General features: G+C 48.9%; 1 protein-coding gene across 7 annotated transcripts in view; it reads left to right on the top strand.

The window, feature by feature from the left end:
- Arhgef7 (Rho guanine nucleotide exchange factor 7) overlaps nt 1-24,610 on the top strand; it is a 114,952-nt gene that overhangs the window by 11,583 nt on the left and 78,759 nt on the right. For 5 of the 7 annotated variants that reach the window (XM_004858541.3, XM_004858545.3, XM_087193145.1 and 2 more), the window contains exon 2: nt 17,360-17,446. In XM_004858541.3, the coding sequence (XP_004858598.1) occupies nt 17,360-17,446 (87 nt within the window). Of the gene's footprint in view, nt 1-17,125; nt 17,247-17,359; nt 17,447-17,602; nt 17,909-24,610 lie in introns of those variants that run through there. The other 2 variants (XM_004858546.4, XM_004858548.4) reach the window with 2 other exon arrangements.

Consider the following 24,610-nt stretch of genomic DNA (forward strand, 5'->3'; position numbering starts at 1 on the left):
CGTGGACAGCTGTTGGGAGCGAGGCCTGGATGGGAGTGGGGCCCGGCGGCCAGGAAGATGAAGGCGGAACCCAGCGGTATTCAGGGCTTCACCAGTGGCTCTGCTCAGGGAGGCCCTGGGCCTGCGGAGTGGGAAAGATGGGGTGGCCCCTGAGGGAGCCTGTCGGCAGCCCGGGCTGTGCTCCAGATCAAGGGTGGGCTGTGCTGAGTGTGTGGTTAGGGTGAATTTTTGGGGAGCGAGGGCGCCTGGAGCACGTCAGCCAGAGTGTGAATTTGGGAACCGCAGTTTAGACAGAGTCCAGTGCAGGCAGAGGAGGCTGGGGCCGGCCTTGGGAGCTGGAAGTGGGTGAGCAGGCAGCGCCCGTGAACCCAGGAAGCTGCAGGCATGGCCAGGGTGCTGGGAGAGGAGACGGCAGGGAGTGGAGGCCGCTGTGCTGCCCAGAGGCCTGGCCGGTGCCACCCCAAGAGCGGCGGCGGCCGTGCTGGGAAGGAGAGAAGGGCCTGGTCCCTGTTCCGGGAAACCAGGCGGAGCCAGACTGGCCCGGGGAAACCCTCGCTGGGTCTCAGCCAGGGGTCCTGGGTAGAAGCCAGGTGTGTGTGTGTGTTAGGTCTGAAGAGAGGGCTGGGAGGGCGGAGATGTGGCCCGCGGGTCTGGAAGACATTGAAAATGGAGCTGGAGTGTGAGAAGACAGGCTGACCCTGAGCAGCCCGGGGCTGGGTGCCCTTGGAAACCCCAGATGTGAGGTGCATGGATTTATAGTGGCTTGCAAGGGGCTTAGCTGGAGAGTAGTGTCAGCAGCTTTACTGAAAATGCCATTGATAGGATGTTAACTTTCTGCCCTGTTTTTTTTGCTTTTGAGACAAAGTCTCACTATGCAGCTCAGCCTGGCCTTGAACTCACTGTGTAGCTCAGGCTGACCTCAAACTCACGGCAGTCCTCCTGCCTCAGCCTCCTGAGTGCTGGGATTATAGGCGTGCACCACCATGCCGGACATGGGTATGTTTTTCTATCCATTGTCAATTTCTTTCTTTCTTTCTTTTTTTTTGGTACCAGGGATCGAACTCGGGTCCTTGTGCTTGCAAGGCAAGCGATGGAACCACTGAGCTGAATCCCCGGCAATGGCTATGTTTTTCTAAGTAAAAGGAGACTCTGGAAAAATTTGTCTCATCCAATAAGATCGGGGAAATCCATGTAGGATACTTTCCTCTCCTTCCTCACGTTGGAAATGCATTCCTTTCTCTTCCGATGGATCTGTTGGTCTGAGGCGGGAGCGCCTGGGATTCTCGTCAGTCTTGTGGATGCGTCCGTGCAGTGCTTTCCTCGCTCCTCTTGGGTTCTTTTGATAACAAGTGTCTTCTGAGGTAGTGGTGGTGCTGTGAGGCACTCACTGCCCTCTGCCGAGCCTCTGTCTTTCAGCCGGTGTCGGAGGGTCCAGGTCTGATAGAGTTAGGGCATTTTAGGGTCGCCGGGGCATAACTTTCAGGAAGTTCGGGTTCAAGTTAAGCGCTGTTGGAATTGTAGTTTTATGTCCCTCTGCGTTCTCTTCACTCTTAGAGAAAGCTCCCCATGTGTGAAGTTTCATGATAAATGGAGGGAGAGGAAGGTAGAGGGAGTAGTGTTTATGGGGAACAGCGTTGCCAAATTCCGGCGGCAGGTGTAAGCAGTTTCAGGGTTGGTCTTCCGCATTCACAGCTTAAAACATCTGCGGTTCAGCTGTTCGTCTGAGTGGGGAGCAAGTGCATCCCCCTTCCTTGGAGGATGTGGGGAGGCGTGGCCAGGGATGCTGTGGCGTCCTGTTGGGGAGCCCTGGGTCGGCTGGGCATCCATCCCCTAAGATGGGCAGGTAGCGCTGAGCGCCGGGTGAGAGTGCTAGCGTCCGGGCTCTCTGGAATCCCGCAGCCTGGCTGTCGTTGTCCTTCGGCGAGGTGGCTCTGTGGGCCTGAGTGCCATGGGGGAGCCTGAGCGGGGAGCCGGAGAACCTGCCTCCCTGACCAGGTCCGAGGAGGTGCTGGCGCCGGGCCCGGGGCCCACAGTCCAGGACCAGACGTGGCCTGCGGTGCCAGCCAGTACCATGACAGGGGCGGGCGTGTCCCGTGTCCTCCGCGTTGGCCCGGCTGGCAGTCCCCGGGTGCCCTGTGTGGCTCCTCACTGCACCTGCGTCCCCGTAGCCCCGGAGCCTCTGCATGCAGGAGGCAGGAGGCTGGGCAGGAGTCCTGCTGGTGGGAGGACTCAGGAGTCAGAGGAGTGGGAGCCGCTGTTTGTTTCTGTGCCTCAGAAGGCTTCTTCTACAATGAGAGAGAAGCACCAGCTCTAGACCGAGCTGAGAGTTTGTCCTGGATGCGAGGGGCAGAGGCGCCAGCCCTCCAAACAGTAGCTGGGAGGAGCTGGGCGCATGTGACAGAAGTCACATAGGCACCTGGCGGGGGGTAGAGTCCCTTCCAGGCCGAGGCTTTGGGGGAAAGTTGCTGACCCTTGGAGTGGAGCCCTGGTGGGAGCAGGCTGGGCACGGTGGCAGCTGGGGCTCCTTCGCAGGGGCTGCCCTGGTCGCTGAGGGGCCAACGCTGCTGGCGGGGCTCACAGGATCCACGCGGCCCCTCCAGCCTGCTGCTGGGGTGCCCTCCAGTGGTGGGATGCACTCGGTGACCAGTTTAGTTGACCAAGTAGAAAGCAGTGATGATGCCTCACCCCTACGTCTGGTCACAGAAGAAAAACTGGATGGGGCACAGGAGGAGCTGGGTGCCATCAGGAGAGCCGCTTTGTTTCATTTTTTGGTACTGGAGATTGAAGCCAGGCCTTTGCACTGAGCTGCATCCCTCGCCATTCTTTAGCTTTTATTTGGAGTCAGGGTCTCACTAAGTTGCTAAGTTGCCCAGGCTGGCCTCGAACTTGTGATCCTCCTACCTCAGCCTCAGCCTCTCAGAGTGCTGGGCTCACAGGCCCACATCACCGCACCACGTCCACCCAACCGGAAGCTCTGAAGTGGCAGGGCTGAGGTCCCTTTCCTGACGTCCCCCCAACAGATCGCCACGGAGTCCCAGGCAGCTGTCGTAAGGGGAATTTGAGAGGCTGTGGTGGAAGAAAACACAGGCCTCTCAGAAAGCAGTCTCACCGGGAGGACTGGGCCAGGGGAGCCGCCACCGTGGATGGGCTCAGGACAGAGCTGAGGTGGCCCAAGGCAGTCGGTGAACGTGGGGACGTACAAGCCACTATGCTCGTCAAGACACCAGACAGGACACAGACACGCAGCAGTGGGTGCCAGGAGGAGGCGAGCCCGTGGCCAGGCGGATGCTGCTGGGCAGGAGCTGCAGCCGGGTGGCTCCCCCCCTCTTCTTTTGCTCCCTGTCTCTGTCTCTCTCTGTCTCTGTCAGCATCGCAGCAGCCCTGCGGCTCCTTGTGAAACAGAAGCTGATGTAACGCAGTCCCTTGAACGTGCACCTTACAAACGGAGACCAGGCACCAGCGATGGGCGGAGCGGCCCAGGGAGCTGCCAGCTGGTGGAGGGGCCCAGGGATGCTCCCAGTGATACAGCGGGAGCTGTAACCCGAGCTCCTCAGCTGCTCACTGAGCCGGTGCCCCTGCCCCATGTGCCATAGGGAAAACTGAGCTTGGGCCCGGCTGGGTTCGGGGCAGGTACGTCTGTCCCTCGTGGCAGGAGGGTGTAGGGAAAACCAGAGAGCCCAAGTCTCTGCCTCATTTGGCCTAGTGACTGTATTTCTAAAGATCGAGTTTGAGGAGAGCACCCGTCTTAAATATTTGATTTTCATAAAGGAGCAATTACAGTCTCGAGCTGCAGTTGCAGTTATTGGTCATTGATGGTGGTCCCACAGGGTTCTCTCTCTCTCTGTCATTAATCTTTTGGTTTTTTGAGACAGGGTCTCACTGTGTAGCCCAGGGTGGCCTTGAACTTGTGGCAATCCTCCTGCCTCAGCCTCTTGAGTGCTGGGATTACAGGTGTGTGCCACCATGCCCAGCTAGGACATGGTCGCCATCTTTGTGTGAGCCCTCACTGATGCTCACGTGATAACAAAGTCACCTGCAACACCCTGTGCTGGCCACACCCCCTGCTGTGTTTTACTTTCCACTTCCCCGGGCTACAGCAGCAGTGGCTTCACTTTGGGTCATGGTCCCAGGTGACTCGTGGTACTGAATGAGTGCCAGCAGGACTTTCGGTAGGCACAGGCCTTGAACTCAGTAACTCACTGAACAGAGAAGGAATGAAGTGCCCATGTGGAGAAAAAGAAACCCTCCCTATTGCTGGTGGGTTGTAAACTTACAACTACTATGGAAATTAGGTATGGAGATTCCTTAAAAAACTAAAAGTAGAGGTTTCATTTGACCCAGCTATTCCCCTTCTAAATATCTTCCTGAAAGAGCTAAAGACATGTTACAGTGATACACACATACCCATGTTTATAGCAGCAGAGCTCATGATAGCTACATCTTGGAAGCAGCTTATATGGCCATCAACAGATGAATGGATACAGAAAATGTGGTATTGATGCACAACGGAGCACCACTCTGACATAAAGAAGGATAAACTTGAGGCATCTGAGGAAAATGGATGCATCTGGAGATCATGACACTAAGTGAAAGAAATCAGACCCAAAAACTTAAATATTGCATGATTTCTCTTATGTGAGAAACACAAAGTAGAAATAAAGAGCAACATAAAAGATGGATACTAGGAAATAGGAAGGGATGGGAAGGGGATGAAGAAAGAATGAAGATGTGTTATGTACATGACTCTTATGTATATGCTGAATGTGATCAATGTGTACTCCACACATGCACCAGTTAAAGAAGGAAAAATATATTAGATGGCCACATGAGCCATGGGGAGACGCCATTTCCCTGGACAGACCAGTCCTCTGTATGGGCATGCCATGTGTGGCGCAGGGCATGTGGCATCTGTAGAGCACCTAAGGAAGTGATCCAGCCTGTTCGCCAGGGACATGAGTTACGGAGGAGCACAGTGGGCTGGGGGCAGGGGATGCCGGCCACAAGGGCACTGTGGGAACTATGCATTGGGTGACCAGGGTCGGGGTGACCGAGGTGTGTCCTGGGAACAGAGATCTGATGATAAATAGGAGCCAAGAAAGGAGTGACATGAATCTCTGGGAGGAGAGTGTGATGGGCAGAGGGCATAGCTAGTGCAAAAGTCCTGAGGTAGGTGGCCAGCAAGTCCCAGAACTGCTTGAGGGAAAGGACTGCAGGGCCCACAGGGGCACTGTAAGGACTTTCATTACTATTACACTTCATTGAGCAGAAAATAGAGTTTCATGTTGTCTCCCTTCAGTCATCAACATCCTGCACGAGAGTGCTGCTCTTGAACTGATGGCCAGCACTGATTCGTCAGCATTGTCTCAGTTTGCTCCTGCTGGCCTGGGTACATGGTGAGCAGGCTGAGGTCACTGGGTGCAGGGCTCTGGAGGCTGGGAAGTCAGACTGAGGGGCCACGTCTGATGGGTGTCTCCCTGCCACGTCAGGACACAGCAGGGCACGAGGGAGCCCCTGAGAGGCCAGAGGGCCACAGAGCTCCTGCTTTCTCTTAGGGACCCACTGCTGCAGTGCCTGCATTCAACTGTCTGAGGACACAGCCCCAGGGCCTTTCTCTGTGTAGCTTCCATCTCCATGGTTACCATGGCAGTACTTCTACACATGGATCTTTGAGGGGACATGCACACGCACACTCCGTGTTTACTAACCTTGGGTTCACAAGTGTGTAACAGGGTGAGCCCACTTTTCAGCATCGAGTGGGAGCACTTCCCTGCCCTAGATTCTCTGCCCCTGCCCTGAGAGCTCCGAGGTTTCCATCTCTAGTGTTGTCTTCCCCGAGCACTGTGGAGCTGGGACCACTCAGTGCACAGCCTTTCCAGTCAGCCCTTAGTCCATGCCTCGTCTTCTTACAGTTCCGTGGGACATTTCGTTCCACCTCTGAGTGGTGTGTGTGATGAGCCGCTGTTTATTTACATCGGCTCCAGAAGACTGGCTGCTGGCTTCCAGGTGGTGGCAATTCTGTATGAGGCTGCGTGGACATCCACTCATGGGTTTTCATGTGCATATAAGTTTTTAACTCATCTAGGTGAATACCAACGTGTAAGGAACCACCTGTGGTTCTGAAGAGGCTGTGCGTATTGCTCTTCTCCCCGCAGTGAACATGAGTCCCTGTTGCTCCACGTCCCCCTTAGCACTCGGTGTCGTCGGGTTTTGTTATTCCCATCCATGTGCAGTGCACTTCCTGTTTCACTCTGCATTTCCCTAGGGATACAGGATCTGCAGCGTCTTTCCATATGCTCGTGTGGCGCTGTGTCCCCTGAAGGCTTGGTCCTCAGCTTGGGGTGCCCTGGGAGGAGGCCTGGTGGGAGGAAGTTAGGCCCCTGGGTGGAGCCCTTGAAAGGGACCCGGGGACCCTGCCCTGTCCTCTGTTCTTTTGTTTCCTGGGTGCCATGGGGTGAGCGGCTTCCTCTTCTTGCCACAGGGCAGAAAGAAACCATAGAGGAACACCTCTGAAAACGTGAGCCAAACAAACCTCTCCTCTTTCTAGGCTGATTCATCTCAGGTATTTGTTCTGGTAATAGAAAGCTGACTGTATTAGTGAGGGTCCTCTAGAGCAGCAGATTCAGCATCAAATGTGTGTATGCTTATACAGGGGGCTTCTGAGGTAGGCTAACAGGATTCAAATCAGGAGAGTCCCCATGGCCTCCTGCCTGATCAGAGACCGAAGAGTCCAGATGTCTGTGTGCTGGTGAGAGGGAGGATCTGGGAGCAGTTGAAGGTTGAAGGTCTGGAGCTCGGTGTGATTACTCATGTGAGCCTGCATTGGAAAGCCAGAGTCTGTGTGGAACATGAAGTCTGTGCTGGAGGCTGCAGGAACTGGAGACCAAAGCTCCTCCAGAAAAAGGGAAATACGTCCTTTCTTTCCCTTTTTAGTCTGTCCAGGCTACAAGCCTATTGGTTGGTGTCCCTACATCCGGGGCGGGTCTTCTCCCTCCATTTGTGCAGTTTGCTGGCCTATACGTCAGCCACCCAGAGACACACCAAGAGCTTACTAATTCTACAGGCAGCTCTTCCTCAAGGCAAGCTAAGAGGCCACGGTTACACTAACACATTTGATATCTGTGTATCTTCTTTAGCAAGTTGTCTGTTCAGACCCTTGGCCCATTTTAAAAATTGGGTTGTTTCCTGATTATGGAGTTCCGAGAGTTCTTTGTATGTGCAGGTTACAGGTCTGCTTGGATGTGTGTTTTGCAGATACCTTCTCCAGGTCTGTGTCTTATCTCCTGGTTTTCCCGGATTGCGGCTTTTCCTTGGAGCAAAGCAGGGAACTTTGAAGGGTTTGGGGCAGAGAAAGGGTAGACAGCGGGTTATAAATAAACAGTGAGATGTGTCAGCTATAGGAACATGAGCACACTGATTTCCTGTGTACCCACGGGAGCCTCACCTGTAACTAAAGAAGCTCCGTTTGTCTGAGTGGACTTTGCAGAATGCGTTTCCCAAGTCCAGTCTGCAGCACACCTTGCTCACTCTTGTGCTCCTGTTACTAGAGGCTGCCTTGCTGGTCCGTGGACTTTCGGGCAACAGTGACCTTTCATCACCTTGCTGTCACTCCAGATCATATGCCAGCCCCACCGGCCCTGAGTTCCTTCCTGAAAGAGGCTGTCCCCACCATCTGCATGTGCCCCCCCCCCCATTATCCAGGACCTTCCCTGGCTTCTTCTCATGCAGGGCTCACCTGCTATTTATAGCCACTTGCTTAGCCCTGCTGTCCTCACCTGTTCCCAGCCCCTGTCCCTTTTTGGGCTCCTTTGTGTCCCCCCACTCCTCGCCACCATGCACTGGGCTCTGCCTGCCTTCCATGCCCTGCAGCAGACATGGCCTGCGGTGGGGTCTTCCTCCGTGGTCATGTCCGTCTCCTCTCCTCCAGATCTGGGCTTTACTTGCCTAAGATGTTGCTTCCCCTCCAGTTTAACATTGGAGAAGGCTCTCAGCTGCAGGGACAGGGATGAGGCTGGGTGCTGTCCCTCATGTGGCTGTGTGTGAGGGAGGGCACTCAGAAGTGGGTCTGGCTGGTGTGGGGCCAAGCAATAGGACGTGGCCTTGCGTCGGCAGCAACACTTGGACACATCTGAGAACATGAGTTTTTCTTCTCTTCCTCTCACTTCTCCTGTCCTCTCTTAGCTTCTCCTTCTCTCTCCCTTCCCCTCTATTTTTGCAGCATTGAGGGTTGAGCCCAGGGAAAGCAATGAGTGGCATCAGCCCTTTTTTATTTTATTTTTATTTTGGGACATGGTCTTGTTAAGTTAAGTTGCCCAGGCTGGGCTCAAATTTTCAATCCTCCTAAAAAAAAAAAAATTTCAATCCTCCTGCCTCAGCCTCCCCTAGAGCACTGAGATTAAGAGTGTGAGTTACCGTGCCTGGTTTGCAAACACAAATTTAGTGTAAAATATCACTGGGCATTCCAGCGCGAGGTATGTGCCCCCCTCCACCCTGTGACAGGTCCTGATCCTAGGAAGGATGCAAGTCCTGGTGAGGAGACTGTGGACGGCTGGCCATGCCCAGCCCCAGGCCGGCTTCAGTGCTCACAGGGAGCCTCCCAGTTGTCCTGGAAGGCACTCACACGGCCACAACCAGCACACAAGCAGGTGCGCCCTTGTCAGGCCCAGAGCTGCTGCACAGGCTGCTTCCACGACAGAGAGGGCAATGCCTCTCCAGCCATCTGAGCAGCCTCAGTAGGAGAGGAGATAGGAACACACAGAAATGGAGCTGAGGACAAAAGAGGAGAGCAGCTCAGTGGTGAGCACTTGTCCAGCGTGCACAGGCTGGAGGGATGGAGGTGGGCAGCACTTTGCTTTGTGGTACGCCCTTTGAGTTCCATCCCTAACAAATAAACTATGAAGTACGATGGAAAGACATAACAAACAAGGGTGGAATTGGTGGCCCAGATTCACATAATGCCGTGCCACAGTGTAGGGCCCGTATTCACTAGGTCACAAGCGTGAGGCTGAGCAACAAAGGTGACTTCTCTGCAGACGGGGAGAAGTAGCGAAGATCACCGGCCACGCGGCCCAGCTTGAGCTCCTCTGCACTTGCAGTGTCCTCAGTTTCAGTTTCCCTGTATCAAGGAAGGGCACCTCGGAGGAGGGATGGCACCGGGCCTGGACACGGCCCCTGGCCGCACGCTGCTTGGTGTCACTGCAGAGGCGCCCTCGGTCTTGGCAGGACACCTGCTCCTGCCCAGGTTTCTGTGTCGACAGCTACCATGCAGATGTCTATGCCTCTCCAACATTATCAGGAGAACTAAATACAACTCACGGAGACATTTCTTCTAGGTTATGTGATGAATGTTTTATCCTTTACTAGTTTCTTCTCCATTTTTGGCTTTGACATGAATTTTGGATGGTCACTGCTGGCCCCAAAGGACTCTGTCTGCTTTGGGAGTTTGTGGGAACTCGGCCTCAGGGGACATGTGAGTTAATTCAAACCACAAGTCTGGGTCCTCTCCTCAGTGTTCACACCCCTGGCTCGTCTGAGCTTGGATGGGAACTGGAGACTTGGGGCATTCATGTTTGTCATTACCCTTTGTAACTTGGCCAGTTCCAGACTGCATCATGGAAAACACTTTGTTCTGCCCTAGGTGACTGTGGCATCCCATCTGGGAGCTGGGCTTTGCGATATGCTGCTGAGAGAAAGCAAATATTCATATTAAAAGTTTGAATTTCTTCTAGTAATTACTTGTTCACAAGGGTACACATTTTTGGGAAGTTGTTTACTTATCTGGTACTTAGCAACCAGATTTTTGACATTTCTGCTTGCAGCTTTGTTTTCCGGGTGGATGTAGGGGAGAGCTGTCGGACCTGGGGAGCCCCACTCCCCTGAGTCACATCATGACCTGCAGGACAGGTGAGTGCCACAGCCTCAGGAGAATAAAGCAGTGGCTGCTGCCCTGCCATTAAATGTTAGACTCTTAGAAGTGCACGTGGGGTCTCAAGCCTAGCATGGCATTGCAGCCTGGAGGGGCAGTCATCTGCCCCATAGACCCCGACCTGCTGACAGCCAGGTGCTGTGAGGGAAGAGCACCAGATGGGGAGGTGTCATTGTTGCCTCCTTGTCTAATGTGTTTGCTCAAAACACTTGTGTGGTGTAGAATTCAAAGGGTGCAAGTGGACAGAGCAGCACGCCTTCCTGTCCTGTCTCAGGCCTATTCTGCCCCACTGGGGTGGCTCTGATGACTGCTGCCATATCCTCGGAGATATTCTGTGCCTTTCTGGACTCATGTAACAACAGCTAGATGCTGTCCACCCCACTCCCCACTGGGGTAACCGAGCTTGGCGATGCCAGCTCTTTCAAGGCTGGGTCCTGGTGGCCTGTCTCATAAGAGCACTGTGGTTCATCTCGTGTGCTCTCCACATCTCCAATCTTTGGGTCTTACGCTGTGTTCTATTTTCAGCTGCCACCAGGAAGGGTGACTGCAGGTCAGGGTGTCAGCAGGAGAGACAGCTTGGTAAGCAGAGGAGGCTGGCGTGTTGAATGAGGATACTGAAGTGGCAGAGGTGTGGCAGCCCCAGGAGACGCTCACCCTCCTGGGCAGGGGCTGGGGCGTGTGTGGCCCTGGCTGTCCAGGTGGTGCCTGCGTTGGCAGGCTCTTGACGTCTGTGGTGAGTCCTTGCCTGGGGCTGATCCGGAGCTGCAGTGTGATGTGCCTGACTGCACAGCTGGACACTGGGCAGTGGGGTCTGCGAGAGCAGGGCTGCTGGGTGAGCAGGCCACAGGGTCGGCTCCCAGGCACGGAGCGTGTTGGAGAAATACATACCCTGTAACTGTGGGCCACCCATGTCACCTGTGTGAGACCTGAGCTCCCTCAGGTGCTGTGCTTACTCCATGACTGACTTCAGTGGCCCAGGTGGGCTGGGCTATGTGGCACTAGGGGCTGACCTTGACTGCTCATGTGGTGCCTGTGTGAACCACCAGGGAGCACTGGTGAGCCCTTGTAGGTCTGTCCTGGGGTGGGCGCCTCAGACGGGAGCTCAGGGAGGCCTGGATTGACTCCAGCCGGGCGCTAAGGCTGCAGGTGGCAAAGACTGCACATCTTTGTGCTGTGGTTGAAGCGTAAGTTACTCTCCAGTGGGAAACAATGTTCTGTCACAGCACTTCAGTCTGCACAGGACCCTGTTCTGAGTCTGGTCCAGGTGCTGTCAGCATGCCTGGGAACTTGGTGGAAATCCAGACTCTTGGGCCTCGCCCTAGGTTGGCTGCCTGTTACTCCAGGTGATCCTTGGCCCTGGCAGGAAACTGGAATCAGGTGGAGAAACTGTGTGCAGTCAGAGCCTCTGGGAACTGGGACCACAGGGCTGGGGGTCTCCTGGTGGCAGAGGCCCTGGCATCTTCCTCTTGATAGCACTGGGCCCGCCCACCCTTCCGTTTGTTCTCAGACCTTCAACTCCTTTGGGAAGTGCGAGGGGGTTCTGTTTGGTTCCGTATCACAGATTCCAGATGTTTTTGTTGTTTGCTGCAGTGACAGCCACAACCTCAGCTGCCCTTGGCCATGTACTGCCCTTGAGAACACCATGGACCTCCCCCGTTTTAGTTTTGTTGAGACAGGGTCTTGCTACAGTGCCCAGACTGGTCTGAACCTCAGGCGCTCAAGTGACTCTCCCACTTTCGCCTTCCAAGTACCTAGGATGACATGCACCATGGCGTCTGGCTGAACACGTCCCACCTTGGAATATGCAGCTCCGTTTGCCTCTCTGCCTTTCCAGGTCCCAGACAGAAAACCCCAGGCCGTAACAAGTCACCTTTTGTACTGGTTAAGTCTCTGCCCCTGCCAGTGTCTGCAGAAGTGACGCCACCTCTCCCGTGTCTCCGTGGTCCCAAGTGTCCTTCTCTGTGGCTGTGCCTGCTATGCCAGGAGCTACAAGGTCGGCTGTGGAGTTCAGTCCCAGTATGTGTCGCTGAATTACTGTATGATCCCTTTGGTCCTCCCAACAACTCAGTGAGAAAGGCTGTCAGCCTTAAATTGGAGACAGGAACATAGAATCAGAAGGGTCAGGTGACTTCTCCTAGGTGACCCAACAGGTTTATTACATAGCCAGGCACTGCTCATTTATGTATTGTGACGTTTTCACTCTGCTATTGCAGTTTTCCAAGCAGGTATGTTCTCTGAAGGAGCTTGCTACCTGCATCTCTCTGTGTGGACAGGAAGCCTCTGAGATCGGCAGATATGGGCAAGTTTCAAGGGAATCTATTTCCGGAACCCCAACTTAGATGCTTCCTCACCCGAACTGATGCACCGAGGAGCCTGTGCCTGTGCCGGGGAGGAGATGGAGGGCCGGGCTGTCTCAACTCCCCTTTCACAGCGGGCCTTCTTCCTCACACAAAAGACCGTCCACTCACCTGTGTGCTGGCTTGCTCAGGGACACTGCCGCAGTTACAGGGAACCTGCATAACAGCAGGACAACAGGAAACACCCAGGGTGTTGAGAAGTCAGTGATCCAAATGATGGGGACTTTGCAACTCTGGGGTTTGCACTTCTAGCTTGGACGGAATCTGAAGGAGACTCCGATCAAGGTGTCGATGGATGGGGCAGTCTTCCACCTGAGATAGGCAGCATCTAGATGGTGGTCATGTAACTCAGAAGGCTTCAGAATTTTTAGTCATTTTGAAGCGCTAGGCCTTAAACTAGCATCTTGCACATGCACAGCATCACCCACCACTGAGATACAACCTAGCCCTAGCTCAGGCCTCAGAGGATGAAGCTACACCACAAATTCCTCCTATTTCCAGGTGCTTATCTGTATGAACAAGGTTTCTCAGCATGTGTATAAAGAAATCCCAGGGGCCGGGGACTGAGCTCAGTGGTTCTACCACCTGCCTCACAGCGCAAGGACCTGAGTTCAATCCTCAGTAGGCCCCCCCGCCAAAAAAAAATCCCAGACAGAAAACAACTGAGGTTGGACCACAGCTCATTTTAGCAAAAGCGATAATCACCCACAGTAAATGAACTAATTTGTTAAAAGTCCCATTTTTAGAATCAAGATGTACATTTCCAAAGAAGTTTTTGGCTTTGTATTTAATAATGATCAGAAACTGTAGCATATTTACAGTTCCTGTCATTTGTGTACCCATGACAGCTGTGTTATGGGTAGTCAGATGTATTAAGTCAGATCATAGCAACAAGGTTCTCGAGGCTCAATAATCTTAAATGCAGATTCTCATTATTTGTGGCAGTTATGGTCTATAAAGTTACCTCAAATATTGAACTGTCCATGGCTACATTATTCCTAAGGGAAATAAAAGTAGGGTCCTATGGGAGTCTGGACAGAATACATGACTTTGTTTGGAGACAGTTAATGTAATATATTTTTGTGATATAATTATAGACAGTATCTTCATAATTAAACACTATTTCAATTATGGCATTATATAATATACTATACCATGACTACACTAGCTGACCTCTTTCACTCAGTCATATGCACAAGGCACACACACAAAATATGTTCATAAACAGCAAACAGTCCTGTGAACACACACTGTGTATTACAGGAATGCAAATAAAGTCCTGAAAAAAGCATGAACCAGAGTATGCATTTATAGTTCTATAAAATGCTAGCTAACATCTTACTGTGGATGGACTGCAGGATGTGTCATGTGGCCTAAGCTCCTGCAGCTCTGGCTTCGTGCCCGATGAAGATCAGAGGAGACGCTGGTGGAGCTCATTCTGCAGAGTGGAAGATGTCAATGAGGGTGGCATGCTGCACCTGGCGGTCCCACTGTAGGACTTTTGCAGCTTTCCCTCTCAAGTTGGCTGGAAAAACTGCTTCAGCCTGGGCTGCCTGGCTCTTCGCCTCAAACTGTAAGAGTCTCAGAATATGGGACAAATGCGGTGGAGGTGAGGTGCTTAAATGTGAGGCTTTGTTCAAGCACAGGGTCACATTCTTCCATATCACTGAAAATTTTTTCCAAGGCAAAGTTCCACTTGGGTATTTTGGCTGCTGTGAGAGGGACAGTTCTTGGAGTCTTGGGCTGACTGTCATCACTGTCCTGACTTTGGTCACTGACTCCAAGGCCATCTTTCACCATCTCACCCGGGTCATTGATTGGCTGTACTGCTTTCTTTGCCAACATTTTCTCTACATCTTCTTCCATCAGGCTGCTGAAACCTTCTCCACTGATTTGCTGTGTAATATGCATTATGTTCTTGACACTGTTTTCTGTTAACATCTACAAAGCCTTCGAAATTTTTCACACCGTCTGGCCATTTTCCCAACAGTTATGGATCAGAACTTGTTTGATGTTGTCCCAGCCTGTGCCAACATTATCAATAGAGTTGCTTATAGTGACTGACTTCCAATAGTCCATCATAGTGGCTTCCTTGCTGGCATCAAAACTTGGCAAGCTCAGCTGTACAGTGCTTTCATGTGATTTGCCTTGAAAGCTTTTATTATGCCGATTGAGAGGCTGGATAAGAGATGTAGTATTTGGGGGGCATAAAAGAACTTCTGTGTTGGGGTGGGGATTTTCAAGTTCTTCATGGCAATGAACCGGAGCATTATCCAAGATTAACAAAACTCTGAAGGTAATCAACTTTTGCCCTGGAGATAGCGTTCATCCTCTGGATGGAACCAATCCCAGAATATCTTAAGACACCATCCATGCTTTTTTGTTCCACCTCCAGTGAACTGGCATACCGTTGAGGTTTTTTCCTTTAAGTGTGTGGGGGTTTCTGGTTCTATACACCATTAGGGGCTTCCATTGGCGCACAGGAGTAATGTTACACGGTCTTTGAAAGCTTTAAAGCCAGGGGCTTTGGAAGCCATCTGCATTACTAGGTTTGCCGACATTCTTGTAAAACAGACTCGTTTCATCTGCATTGAAAACCTGCTCTTCAAAATAACCCTTTTCATGTATAACACTTAACAGGTATTTTTTAAAACTCTTCTGCAGCTATCTGGTCCGCAGAACCATTTTCTACTGAAAATTTAAAATTTTTCATGTTGTATCGTCTTCTGAAACATGCAAGCCAGCCTGCACTAGCTGCAAAGGGTTTAACGCACTCCTGACCTTGGGTTACATGGCTGTAAGTTTGTCTTTCAGCCTCACCACAATGCTGTCCACTATGCTTTTTTTATTGGTCATCATCTCATGGATCCACAAATTTAGCTATTTTTCCATCTTTTCCATGGCTTCATCACGCACCACAGATGTTACATTAGCACTTTCTGGAGCGGCATTGTGCACAGACTGGCGGATCTCCACTTCCTTTTTCTGGATGTACCACATTGTGGACTCATTAACCTTGAACTCTCGGCCAACAGCACTGTAACTCATGCCTGAGCGAAGCTTGTCTAACACACAGATTTTTTCTGTAGGACGCATCACAACCTTCTTGTGCTTAGGAACGCTAAATGGTACTTTAGCATTACGTTTGGAGGCCATTTAAAACATTTAAAATCATCAATTAAAAGAAAAGTAAAAAAAAAAAAAGCACTAAATAGATGGAGAGGACATCTATTTAGTTTGAGAAATAAAACAAGAAAACAAGAGCATCGCCTTGTTCAATACCCCCGGGAATGTGCAGTGATTCAAGAGCTTTACTGCTCTGTACTTGTCAATATAGGACTGGGACTGTGCCAGGAGTATTTACTTTGGGTTACACATAAATTTTAGCAAGTAGGTGAGTTTACAAATATAGACTCAGTACATGATGACTGTTATTTGTATGGGCCTCTTGTGAAAAAGATAATGTGACTGCAACTTTTAAGTGTAAAAATAGATTTCATTAGGATACTAATTCTCTGAGGCAAGTAGACTGGGATTGAGTTAAAGGAGAAAAGAATTTATGCCTGAGTTTTAAAGAATTTGTTCATAATTTTTTTAGTTGGAGGACAAGTATTAAAACTATTGTATTTGGATTACATTGGATATGGTTTTTTTTTTTTTGTACTGGGGATCTAACTTGGGTCCTTGCGCTTGCGCAGCAGGCAACGGAAAACACTGAGCTAAATCCCTGGCTGGTGGATATGTTTTTTTAAAAAGGATGTAACACCTTAAATGCTATTAATAGAATGCCAGAAACGACACCTTTTGCAACCATTTAAAATTATGACATGAAAATTTAGGTATTAACTAATATGTAGTGCATAATTTAAAGAAATTCTAGGAAGGAGAGGAGCAAAATGGACTAGGAGGCAGCTTTGGTTTTGCTCTTCTACTTTTAAGTTTCACTGAAAAAAAATCAATTCTGTTCAACTTGGAGGGAAACATGTCAGCACTTTCTCCTAAGAATTTTTCATTTGTAGGGGAAAAAAGCTTCATCTCTCTTGGCACCGCTGAACACCTTGGCTTTGATATGTAATTTGAAAGACCCAAACCACAGTATTCCTGAGAGCAGCCTGATGCAATGCCGTGCATGACCTTTCCTTAAAGACAGGACAAAAACTGCCTTGAGTGTGCTCAGTGCTAGAATTCTAAGTGATGATTTAGTGCAAATGCCAACGCTTAATTCTTCTTATGCAGTTCAGAACAATTTTTCTTCTTTATCAGGTTAAATCTCCTTAGATTTCAAAGTAAGAGGTGTTCATGAAGTCTCAAGGCTTCTCCTTAGACTGCGGCAGGCACTGGCTGTTCTCGGTTTCCTCAGTTTCCGGCCAGGGGGTGGGTCACCTCACCAATCACGTGGGTCGGGGCCGTAGCCCCAGGCAGTCCCGGAGCCTCCGCTCAGCTCCGCAGAGGTCCAGGCTCCTCGCAGTCCCCTCAGCTGGCTGTGGGCTGTGACTTCCAGTTAACTGTTCGTCAAGCACAAGGCCTGTATCTGGACAAAGAAAACAGTGCATCTTAGTCCCCACATGAACAATTTATGTTGCCAGTTCTCTTAAGTTACAGCATCAGAATAAGATCTGCACCCTCCACGCTCTAGGTGAGAAAGAACGCAAGTCCTCGGTCCCTTCTGAGATCGTTGAACCCCCGAGCCCGAGCTCTCTGGGCTTCCTCTGGCCGGGCTGCGTCCGCTCGGGCGAAGACGCGGCCCAGGCGCGGGAGGAGGACGAGAAGGGGCCGGGTGGGCAGGGGCGGCCGGGCGGAGAACTTGGACCCCGTGAGCAGCGTCCGCGGACGAGAACCACCACCAACGGAAGAGGCCGCGGCACGAGCGGGGGGCGGGGGCGGTCCTAGACATCACTTCCGGCGCTGGGACCACTTCCGGGTGCGGGAAGGGGCCGAGATTGGTGCAGCCCGGAGGAAGGAAAAGGGTGAGGAGAAGTGGCGGGCGAGCGGCGGGCGAGCGGCGGGCGGGCGGCGGGGTTGCTCCGGGCCGGTGCGGCCTGGCCGCAGCCGCGCTAAGCGCCTGCGCTCTTTGTTGCAGGTCTACCCGGAGCCGCGGAGCGAGAGCGAGTGCCTGAGCAACATCCGCGAGTTCCTGCGCGCCTGCGGGGCCTCCCTGCGCCTGGAGGTGAGCGAGCGGCCGCGGCGGGCGTGGAGTCGGGCGGGGCGGGGCGCCGGGAGTGGGGCCGGGGGCAGCCTGGCGGGGTCCCGGGTTCAGCGCCCCGCGCCCCGCCCCGGCCGCCGGCTCGCGGAGCGTCGGGTCCCCGCGGGGCGCGGGGCGGGTGGAACCCACGCGAGGACTGGTGCCCGGCGCTTGTAACCACCATGTGTCGAGTTCTGCACACCTGCCCGGGCCTAGTCTCCGCCAGGAGCCGCGTCCAGGTTCGGCTCGGTCCTCAGCAGGTGACCGGGCAGGGCCAGGCTGAGCTGTAGTAGACCAGAAACCCTCCCGGCCTCCCTCCTTCCTCTGCTGCTGCTGCTGCTGCTGCTGCAGGCCAGAAATTCGCCAGTTTTACTGGATCTGTGACGCTTAACGTTTAGGTCAGCATTCCCAGGAACCTGTGTCTCCTTTGGGGAGCAGACAGCATCGGTGAGGCGTCTTTTATATGCCGCGCGACGTTTTGTCCTAAATACGGTTTTTTGGTCTTTCAATGGGATCCTTCTGGGAATTTTTTACCCCTTTTCGTTATTCCCAACGTAGTGCGTTGGATCCAGAAATGTAGCTTTGCTTTTCTCGGGAACAGCGGGCGGATGTGTTTGTAGACAGTTCTCTATTTAAAGCTTGCCTCGTGTATCTGTTACTTGCGTGCTTGGCCTTAGTTCCTTATGCGGGTTGTACCGGGCTCCTAGACAGCAGCTTGTGTGAAAGCATTTAAACCCAGGGAGGTTCCCTTTTTCTAGGACAGTCTCTTGCTGTAGGTTTCTCAGGGGAAAAATGTAGAAAGCATCAAATTTGTGAGAGAAGGTTATGTGTCAAGTTTATTTAATTGAAGTTAGACATATAGGAATTTATAGAGGTTGAAGTAGTACTGTCCTGGATTGAAAAAAACGAAGATAGTTTGATGTGGGTGAGGAAGTATTACAGGTAAGTGAAGACTACAAAACCCTGAAGGCTCCTTAGAAGGGGTAGGACATTGTTTTTTTAGCGTCTGCCCTTGTATCAGCTTGTCATTTCATAGTTGAACTTCCTTAGTTGGATGTGATAATATGCTTTTGTCATAGTGATTTTTACTTCACTTGACTTTGTTAAAAGATTTTGTTACCCTCACACTACTGAGTTTTGTTTACGTTACCATTTTTCTTTTTCTTTTTTTTTTTGGTACCGGGGATCGAACTCGAGAACTTGAGCTTGCAGGCCAGGTGGCGGAACCACTGAGCTAAAACCCCGGCCTGCCATTTTCAAACTCATTTTGCACATTGAGGTTATCTGACTTAATTGTAAGACTTAAAGAAAGTTCAATGTTGAACCTTCGTTTTTAGTTTCTGCGAAGGTTGCTTTTGGTATCTCATATAGCAACTTTTTTATAATTACAAGTTCACATGAAGGTGCTCCAGAAGAGTTGCTTATCCACATGTTCCCAGCTCCTAGAGAGGGCGTTGGTAAGGTGTGTATTACTGATCAAATGAACTTGAAGCTTTAGTCCTTAGCAAATTTTCCTTCTAAAGAAAATAAAATCGATGTTTCATTTCTACCACATTGTGAAAGATGAAAGATTGAAAAGAAAGTTTGAAATTACCCAAAATTTAAAACAGCTTAAATTCCAGATTAGCTTTTGTTGTATAGATAGTGATGTCAAAGAGCTTTTTCCGGGGGTTATTTCAGACTCTTTGGTATATGTTTTCTAGTTTGCTGCTGGTTTCACCTCTCCTAGTGATTTCTAAAAGGAAAAGAGGAACCAAACAACACAGTTACTGTGTTAGTTATTTCACTGCATCCACATCTTAATTAGGTGAAGAAAATCAGATATCCCCAAGTGAGTTGTTCTAGTTATGAAAGGAATTTTGAAAATTAATTTTAAAGGAGTCTTGTGCCATTTGTACTTAGTGTTAAACTTTGAGAAGCACTGTTGGTTTTAAGTTGGAAAACATTTTTATATTTAAATTTAAAAAGCAGGCAGTTTTGTGCTGGAAAGCAGTGCATACAACTTAGATGGCCTCTTACAGCTTTTCTTTGCTCCTCAGCGTGTGTCTTTTTTGAAAAAAAATTTTTATTTTTTTTGATTAGGACAGAAAAACTGGATACAGCAATGGTAAATTTCTTTCCATTTGTATCTCAAAAACAGCTTCAGTGATTGTGAAGATAGCAGTGACAATGATGTATTTAGGTTTCATTTCAGGAGAAGGGGTTTAGTGAGGCCAGCCAGGCAAGCTGAGGACATTTTTTCAAACCTAGGGAAATCTAGAGTAGTTTCTGTTTTTCTGACTTTTTGATCTAGTACTTCTCCAGTTTTTCCTCTGGAGTTCTTGTGCATTTTTTCCTTCCATTCAAATGATCACATCAGCTGCCAAGATTTTTGTCAGCCAATGCAACATTACCTAATTAAGCATCTAAAAATTGTAACTAGCAAAAGCAGAGGCTGCCTTCCCAGGAGAACAAAGTTGTGTTTGGTTAAAGCTGATACATGTGTAATATGTTTACGAGCTTTTTATTTCAAGACCAGAAATGAAAGACATAAGATTCCAGTTGTTTTAGGTACTGACTTACTCATTTAAGCCCAAATTAATAACACGTAGTTTCAAAGTTGTTATAACAACATTACTGTGTAATATAGCAGTGAATGTTGATGTAGTTGTCTAGAAGAAAAGTGCCTATTGTTCTTAGTATTTAGTTTTGTTTTGTTTTGTTTTTGGTACTGGGGATCGAACTCGGGACCTTGTGCTTGCGAGGCAGGCGCCGGAACCACTGAGCTAAATCCCCGGCCCCTGTTCTTAGTATTTAGTTATTTGCACACATTTGATAATAGTTAACATACATAGTTTTTCAGTTGTAAATTTTGAAATGTTGATGGAAAAGATGGACTTCAGTAGTGTTACTATAAACTCAGATATTTAAGTTTTTTGAGTCTCCGGGCCTCTGTAAAGTGCAGGTTGTAGTGGGGAATGGGAGCTGTGCTTGCCTCCGACACACCCTGCAGATGTTTTTGTAGCACAATCCTCTGCCCGGATGGGACTGGCCCTTTCAGAAGGTGAGAGGGAGCAGCATGACCGTACCTGGGGAGTCTGGGCAGAGAGGTTCACACTGCCAAGGTTTTCTGCTGAAGAACCGCTCATGGCTCCCATACAGTGCTTCCACCATTGTCCTGGAGAAGAAAAGAGTGTTTCACACTACACTGTTCTCCTGGTAGCCTGGGAGGAATAGGGGAACCCACCCAGTGTAAGCAGGGCACGACTTGCCTTTCATCTGGCACAGGTGCATTGACCCGGTAGGGAAAGTAACCCTGGTTTCATCCACCTTCTCACCTGCTTGGCGTGCCTACTATTATTAAAATTATCTGGGAAGGTAGAAGTCGGGTAAGTTCAGGTGGTTCAGAGCAGGAATCTACTTTTTTCCTGCTTTCACTCTTGGACATTTTTGGTTAGCTTTTTGGTCTCAGGTCAGTAGAGGATGAAATGTGGACAACGACAGTATTCACATAAAGTTTGCTTTATAGTCCAGCTGGTTATTCCTTTAAAAAAGTACATACATTTAAAGTTGGCAAGTTGTATATATTTATGGGGTATGGTGTGATGCTGTGATACTTGAATACTTGTGGAATAATTGAATCAAACTAATTAACTATCCATCACCTTACCTACTTCTCTGTGGTACAGTAAGATTTCTTCTAGCAATGTTGATGTCTGTAATACCTTGTTATTACCTGCGGTCACCATACTGTACACTAGATCCCTAAAACTCCTCTTACCTAACCGAAACTTTGTACCCTGTGATTAGCATTTCCCTCTTCTCTCTCCAACCTCCATCAACCCCTTTATGAGTAGGACTTTGTTTTAGATTTCACATGTGAGTGAGAGCATGCAGTCTGTTATGGCTTGTGTCTAGACACTCCCCACTCCCCACCCAGCCTCATGCAGTCATAGGTGGGGCTTTTTCAGAGGTGGCTGGATCTAGTGTGTGATGCTAGAATTAAGGGTGTGATTACTAAATTAGTCCAATGATTGGGTTAGCATGGTTCTGGGTGCAGATAATGGGAAGGCCCACCTGTGTGTGAGTGGCACCACCAAAGGGTGGGTAGCCTGGAAGGGATCAAAAGGAGAGGCTGCTGGAGCTGCTGCTTTGCTAATTCACTGCTCTACTGTCTTCTGCCTGTCCTGCGCTGCCCTGCCATGGACTGTTTCTCCTCTGTGATGCTCCTCTGCCCTGCCACCTTGCCTTGGAGCCAGATGACTGGACTGAAATTTCTACAAACTGTACACCAAAATAAACCTCTCTTTTAACTTTAGGTGTTGAGTATTTTGTCTCAGCAATGAGAAAAGTGACTAAAAACAATCTTTGTCTTTGCACCTGACTTATTTTACTTACCATAATGTCCTCCATCGGTATTTATGTTGTTGCTAATGGTGGGATTTTCTTTTTCGAGACCGAATTCAATTCCATTGTATAGGCCAAGCACTTCTGGCCTATAGTCTCCAGGTTGGACATGCTTGGGTTGCCTGGACCATGTTGAGTGAAGAGGAATTATCTTGGGCTACAGTTAATATATAAACAAAACCTTTTTCAATTTGCGTGTGTGTGTGTGTGTGTGTGTGTGTGTGTGTGTGTGTGTTTGCTATTGGGGATTGAACACAGGATTTCTGCACTGAACTACCTACTCAGGCTTTTCCCTTTCTTTTTGATACAGGGTCTTGCTAAGAGTATGGCCTCAATGTGCATCCATTTAGCTATAAATGTCTAGTTTCTTGTTCTTTATGGCTGAGTAGTACTCCATTTTATAAAAAAACCACATCTTTATCCAGTCACTAGTTGATGGGCATTTGGGGCGTTTCCAAGATTTAGCTATTATAAACTGTGCTGCTATAAACATATTTTGGTCATTCTTTTTTTCTTTTTGTACCGGGCATCGAACTTGGGTCCTTGCACTTGTGCAGCAGGCAGCAAAACCACTGAGCTAAATCCCTGGCTCTATGTTGGTCATTTTTAATTGAGCTTTCTGCTTAGTGAATTGTTTCAGTTCCTTAGATATTTTGGCTGTTGTCCTCTTCCAGACAAGTGGTTTGGCAGATATTTTCTCTCACTCTGTTGTTTTCTCTTCTCTCTTGATTTTTTCCTTTGCTGTGTAGAAACCTTTTAGTTTGGTGAAATCCCATTTGTCTGATTGTGATTGCTTTGCTTGTGCTTTGGGGGCCATATCCAAGAAACCATTGCCCCGACCAGTGGTATGAAGTTTTTGCTTTCGTTTTTTTGGCTACTATATTTGAGTAGTTTTGGTTCTTAGCGCTCATGTCTCTAATCCACTTGGAGTTGGGTTTTGGTGCCTGGATTCATTCTTTGCACCAGGATATCCAGTTTTCCTCAAGACTGTTGAGGAAATGCTCTTGGCACTTTTGTCGGAATTTGGTTGACTGCAGCACGAGTGTCTCTGGGCTGCCTCAGCTGCTCAGTTAGTGCTCAGCCAGTGTGTGTTTTCATGGTAGCACCGTGCTGCTGTCATTGCTGTGGCTTTGCAGTGTATTTTCAGATTAGCTAGTTCAAACCTGCCTCCAGATCTGTGCTTTTTACTTACGGTTGCTTTGGCTTTTTGATGTCTTTTGAAGTTTCATATGAATTTTAAGAGTTTTTTCTGTTTCTGTGGAGAATGCCATTGGAATTTTGATAGGGACTGCATTAGGTCTGTAGATGGCTTTGGGTAAAATGGATATTTTCACCCGTATTCATTCTTCCTCCCAGGAAAAATGGAATTCTTCCATTTACTTATGTTGTCCTCAATTTATTTCATTTTTATTTTTTTAGCTCTTAATATACAAACTCTTCATCTTCTTGGTGAAATTTACTCCCAATTTTTGTTTTTGACACTATTGTAAATGAGATTATTTAGTTTTTCAGATAGTTAATTATTAGTATAAATGAGCCACTGAACTTTATATGTTGATTTTGTATCCTGCAACCTTATTGAATTTATAATTTCTAAGTTGTTTGGTGGGGTCTTAGGTTTCCTGTAAGATCTTTTCAAAGGAAAGAGAGACAGTTTCTCCTCTTCCTTTCCTATTTGGATGCCTTTGACTTTTCCTGCCTAATTGCTTTGGCGAGGACTTCATTTTAGTGTCAGATAGGGATGGTGAGCCTGGCGTTCCTTGTCTTGTTCTTGATTTCGGAGGAAAAGCTTCCTTGGGTATTTCCTTCAGTAATACAGCATTTGTTAAGAACCTAGGCTTTCTCTATGTTTTTAGTGATGTAATAAGGTCAGCTGTTATGGGAGATGACCCTCTTTAAACTGTACATGTCTTGTTGATTAAAGTTGGTATTTTTCTTGAAAAGTTCACTGCTAAGAGTAGTGTGACCCTGATGTCTAGCTGCTCTTAAGAATGTCCTGGTTAGAAGTTCAGGTTTACCTGGTGTGTGAGGTGGAGCTTGCCCTAGACGGGGAAGCAGTGCTAGGTGAGAGAGACCTCAAGCTGCCCATGCCCTTGTACTCTGACCCTCTGGCCTTCCATTTCAGGTAGCAGTCTTGGCTCTGTTTGTGACACCTCTTGAAGCTCTTTTGCATACTTCTCACTCATAGTTTTAAAATTAAATTTTATTACACAATTAAGAGACACATTTATGTAATTCCAAGGTCTAATAAAACAAGATGTAGTTAAAAATTCAGTAGTTTGTAAATCTTTTCCCTGTCACCTTGTTCTCTCCCTTTTTATACAGATCAACATTAATATCATTTGCCTAAGAAATAAAATATGTATTGCATATATTTATGTTTGTATATGTGTGTTCACATGAATGAGTTCTAGGTTCATCTACTAGATAAATATATAGTAGCGTATAGACACACACAGTGATCTTCTACAAATACTAATCCAGGCATGTTACTAGAACTGTCAGTGAATTTTTATTGTTTTTAGGTTGAAAATTTTTTTTAAAAAAGTAATAAAAGATCTTCAAATGGTCTTCATGACCTGGCATTTACTTACTTGACCACTTCTTTTTAAACTAAGCAACTTTCTTTAACTTCCAATACGGCAGCCACAATGGGTTTTTTTCAGTTCCTTGAATGTTTGTACTCTTCTTTCCTGCATTAGAATAATTTTGTATTCGGTTTCTTTGCCTGGAATATATTCCTTTCTGTAAGTCCCCTTCCAG

This window comes from Heterocephalus glaber, unplaced genomic scaffold, assembly GCF_053883595.1.
Source record: "Heterocephalus glaber isolate CG9 unplaced genomic scaffold, H.glaber_assembly_v1.0 deba00001579, whole genome shotgun sequence".
In the NCBI taxonomy this organism is placed as follows: Eukaryota; Metazoa; Chordata; class Mammalia; order Rodentia; family Bathyergidae; genus Heterocephalus; species Heterocephalus glaber.